This window comes from Coturnix japonica, chromosome 11 (assembly GCF_001577835.2).
Source record: "Coturnix japonica isolate 7356 chromosome 11, Coturnix japonica 2.1, whole genome shotgun sequence".
Lineage (NCBI taxonomy): Eukaryota > Metazoa > Chordata > Aves > Galliformes > Phasianidae > Coturnix > Coturnix japonica.
Window position 1 is genome coordinate 3,598,800 of NC_029526.1, and position 4,690 is coordinate 3,603,489.

General features: G+C 62.0%; 1 protein-coding gene across 1 annotated transcript; it reads left to right on the forward strand.

Moving 5' to 3' along the window:
* Window positions 1–636: 636 nt before the first annotated feature.
* On the forward strand, window positions 637–4,296 carry IRX3 (iroquois homeobox 3). Its single transcript, XM_015873482.1, has 5 exons — window positions 637–648; window positions 1,492–1,707; window positions 1,940–3,050; window positions 3,389–3,455; window positions 3,845–4,296. Exons 1-5 carry the CDS (start codon window positions 637–639, stop codon window positions 3,897–3,899), a joined length of 1,461 nt encoding a protein of 486 aa, XP_015728968.1. The 3' UTR covers window positions 3,900–4,296.
* Window positions 4,297–4,690: the final 394 nt, after the last annotated feature.

Below are 4,690 nucleotides of genomic sequence, written 5' to 3' on the forward strand. Positions count from 1 at the left end.
GCCCTGCCAGCCCGGGACGCCTTCGGGAGCCAGGGGGGAGGGTGGGGGGTTGAAGGCGGGGGGCGAAGTGAAGGGAGAGAGAACTGAAACTTCACGTGTGTCGGCCACAAAAAGCCTGATCCAGTAATTAAAGCACATCTCGCCTCCCTCCCCATGGCTCTTTCCAGCACTGCCTTTGCCAAAGCAGCACGTTCAGGTCCTTCCTTCGGAGCCTTGTAGTGATTCAGAACAGAGGGAATAAGCAAAATGATCATAAATTTCCTAATTAGAGATTTCGCACCAAGACAAAAAGGTGTTAATGAGTTTAATTCCAGCGCCTGTCATTGTCCCTTTTTTCACACCACTTATTTACTAATGGCCCAGAGGGCTGCTCCCGTCTCTCCTTTGTTAAGATTTTAATTTGCCTCCTTTTCTGCCTTTGATGTAAAATTGTGACCTACAACTCTTTGAAGTCCCTTATTAGAAGGAAAATTAACTTCGCTTTTCTACTGTATCTGCCCACTGTTCGCCCAGACAAACGCAAAGAGCTCCTTCCAGACTCCGGACAGCGGGAGAACGCTCAGGGTACCTTTGGAAATGCTTATTTTTAAACTGTTATTTCTTAAACGGAGTGCACTTTTAAAGCTGTATTGGACGATGCGACCGCTGGTAGAGCCGGGGAGGGGGCGAGGTGGGAATATCTTCATAAAGAGCCCCAAACGCACCGGGGCAGCGCAGGGCTGTACATCTGGAAAGCTGAAAACGCCGGGGGGGAGGTGGAAGGAGGGGGGGGTAGGGGGAGGGACTTTATTATTAAACGTCACAACTCTGCCGTCTCTCCTGTGTGCACTTCGTGGCCGACACCCGGACATGAGAGGGAAAGGCGGGGGGGTCCAGGCAGACGAAATTATATCTAAAACTCTTCTCTCTAAAAAAATTAGATATGCAATGAGCGGGTTATAACCTCTGTAAACACACAACTGATTGCATTGTCTAAAACGGATTGGAAAGCACTCAAATAAAGAGCGCGACGTTCAGTAAGATTTAGGAAAAAAAAAAAAAAGAAAAGAAAAAAAAGAAGAGAGAGAAAGAAGGAGCCGGTGACAAACCCGGCGAGAGCAGCTCCGGGCAGAGAGAGAGAGAGGCAGAGGGAGAGAGAGAGAGAGAGAGAGAGAGACTTAAAAGAAATAGGAGGGCTTGCGGGAGACTAGAAATGTCAATCAGAGCCCGGAGTCCAAATCTCAGGCAATCTGTTAGGACCTGACCTGGGCCACTCAGATCAATAGGAAAGTGCGAGAAGAAAGCAGCGCGCGGCGCTCAGCGCGGCCGCAGCCAGGCGGAGCCGCGGCCTCCGAGCCCGCTCCCGATGCGGCCGAGCGGCGGCGGCGCTGAGCGCTGAGCTGAGGCCGGCGCCCCGGCCAGCCCGCCGCTCGCTGCCCTTTCTCTCCTTCTTCCCTTCTGCTCCCCCATCCCTACCTTCCCCCTCTCCCATTCCCCCCCCCGAAATGGTAGTTCCCGCAGCTGGGCTACCAGTACATCAGGCCGCTGTACCCCGCCGAGCGCCCGGGCAGCGGCGGCTCCCGAGGCGGCGCGGAGCTGGCCCCGTCCGGGACCCTTTCCAACGTGCTCTCCTCCATGTACGGTGCGCCCTACGCCGCCGCCGCCGCCGCTCAGGGCTACGGAGCCTTCCTGCCCTACGCCGCCGAACTGCCCATCTTCCCGCAGCTGGTAAGAGTCCACCCGGGGACGGGGCGGGGGGGTGCCGGGAGCGGGGCGCTTTGTTCCCCGGGCCCGGCCCGGCGCGGTCGGACGGTGCGGGAGCGGAGCGCGGCGCGGGGCCCCGGAGCGCCCGGAGGTTCCGCGGCGGCGGGGCGAAGGAGCGGGTCGGGCCGATCCGGGGCCGTTCGGTCGGGCCGATTCCGCGCCGCCTCAGCCCGCTGCCCCTTCCCTCTCGCTGCAGGGCGCGCAGTACGAGCTGAAGGAGAGCCCCGGGGTGCAGCACGCCGCTTTCCCGCACCACCACCCCGCTTTCTACCCCTACGGGCAGTACCAGTTCGGGGACCCGTCGCGGCCCAAGAACGCCACCCGGGAGAGCACCAGCACGCTGAAGGCCTGGCTGCAGGAGCACCGCAAGAACCCCTACCCCACCAAGGGCGAGAAGATCATGTTGGCCATCATCACCAAGATGACCCTCACCCAGGTCTCCACCTGGTTCGCCAACGCGCGGCGGCGGCTCAAGAAGGAGAACAAGATGACCTGGGCCCCCCGCAGCAGGACGGACGAGGAGGGCAACTCCTACGGCAGCGACCACGAGGGGGAAGAGGACAAGAGGGAGGACGAGGAGGAGATCGACCTGGAGAACATCGACACCGAGAACATCGAGAGCGCCAAGGACGAGCTGGAGGACGAGCTGCAGGACGCGGACCTGCTGCACTCCGACTCCAAGACGGACTCGGAGGGCTCCGAGGGCTTCGAGGACCTGCCCGGCTCCGAGGAGCGCTACCTCGGCCCGGCCACCGCAGCCGCCGCGGATCCGCTCCGCCTCCGCCACCACCACCTCCGTCACCACCGCCACCACCGTCGCCCGCCCTGCGAGCTGCCCTCCGCCGGCCCCGAGCCTCCGCCGCCCGCTCCTCCGCCTCCGCCGCCGCCGCACCTCTCGCCCCCCTCCTCCGCCTCCTCTTCGGCCGCCTCCTCCCCGACGGACGCCGCTTCGGCCGGCACCGTGCCGAAGCCCAAGATCTGGTCGCTGGCCGAAACGGCCACCAGCCCGGACAACCCCCGCAAGTCTCCCGGCTCCCCGCCGGCGGCCGCCCCCCAGCCGCTTCCTCTGCCCCCCCCGCCGCCCCACAGACTCGTCTCCTCCTGCCCGCTGGGCAAGTTCCCCAACTGGACCAACCGCGCCTTCCCGGCCGCCTCCCCGCACCACCACGCGGCCCCGCACCCGCTGGCCTTACTGAACACTCCGCACCTGCTGGGGCTGGGGGCCGCCCCCGCCGCCGCCGCCGCCGCCGCCTTCCCTCGGCCCGCGGAGCAGGCGCCGAGCGCGGAGCCCCCCGGAGCAGGAGCAGGTGACCGCTGAGGGACGCGCGGGGCGGGCGGGCGCTGCGCTGGGTTTCGAGGCGGCCGTCGGGCGCAGGTGGCGGCGGCGGACAGGCCGTGCGCGGGGATTGCGCGGGGTTTGCGCGGAGGGACGCGGAGCCGGGGCAGGGCCCGGCCGTGAGTGCGGGCGGCTCTCGGCTCGTTCCCGTTTGGTTCTTTTTTACCCCCGAGAGACGGCGGAGCCGCCGTCGTTTTTGTCGCGCTCTCGAATCGGCGAGGAGGGATCTCGAGTCGAGCGGCTTAATTCAGGGATGGGGCGAATACTTCGGGGGCTATAAAGGAACGCTCTGTTTTCTTCTCTTTTTAGATCGATCTAGTGCCTTGGAAGTAGAGAAAAAGTTAATAAAGACAGCTTTCCAGCCAGTGCAGAGGCGGTAAGAGACTGCTCCGGAGGGCGCGGGCACACGGCGGTGCGCGGCCGCTCCGTGCGGTGCTTCCCTCGGCGGGGCCGCTCCGTGCGGGATGAGCCGCGCTCGGGGCCGGAGGGCAGAGCGGGCAGAGCGCGGCCGGGGCGGGGGTGCGGGGGGCAGCGAGGGGCTTTGCTGGGAGCCGCCCGAACGGCCCCGCTGTACCCGAGCGGCCGCAGCCTCTCGCTGTGCCGCCCCTACAACTTGTTGTATTTCGAACTGATTTCCAAACAACACCGACAAAAATAGCGCTTACTTATAACAGCGGAGCCCACGGCGGCCCAGCCCGAGCTGAAGCCAATTAAATCTATTTTTTTTTGTGTGTGTGTGTATGTGTGTCGTTTTTGTTTCTCCAGGCCCCAGAACCAGCTCGATGCCGCCATGGTTCTATCGGCGCTGTCATCGTCTTAGTTCTTTTTTTTTTTCTTTTTTTTTTTTTTTTTAAATCGTTGTTGTAATGATTGTAAAAAGAAAATCTCTGTATAGTTACGACGTTACGCATGTCCGTATGGGGAAACTAAAAAGGAAAATGAAAAAAAAAACACAAAAAACAAACAAAACCGAATAATAATAATAATAATAATACAGCCCCGCTTCTGTGCTCCCCCGGGTACCGGGCCGTGCGGTTGGTTGGTGGAAGTCCCGTGAGCGTCCGTTCGGTGTCTCGGTCTTTCTTTTTTTATTTTTTTCCCGGTTGTTTGTTTGGTTTTGTACATACCGTCAAACCTGTACATAAGTGTGAACCAAATTGTACGAGAAAGTATCTATTTTTGGCTAATAAAGACACGGTTGCCACTTTTTGCCTACAGCCGCCTCTCGGTTCCGCGGTCGCTGCTTTGCGGGGCCGGGCGGCTGCGGGAGCTCCGGGCCGGGCTGAGAGCGGGGCACGACCGGCGGCCCCACGCTGTCCCTGGAGCCGCAGCTCCCCCTGGCGGTGGTCGCGCTGGGGAGGCGGAGGGCGCTGCGGGGCGTTCAGAGAGGGGGCTCGGTCCGGCCGTGCCCCGCAGGGAACCCCGCGCTGAGCTCGGCCCCCGCGCCCCGTCCCGCAGTGAACCCCGCTGCCTCGGGATCGCTGCGTGACGGAGAGGCGGGGGGATGGGGGATAAGGGGGTGGGGGGGGGGCTCGGCCGGAGCTGGGATGAAGTTAAAGTACAAACAGAAGCACATAGCTGACATGCTTCAAGTTGAGACAGTTGGAGATA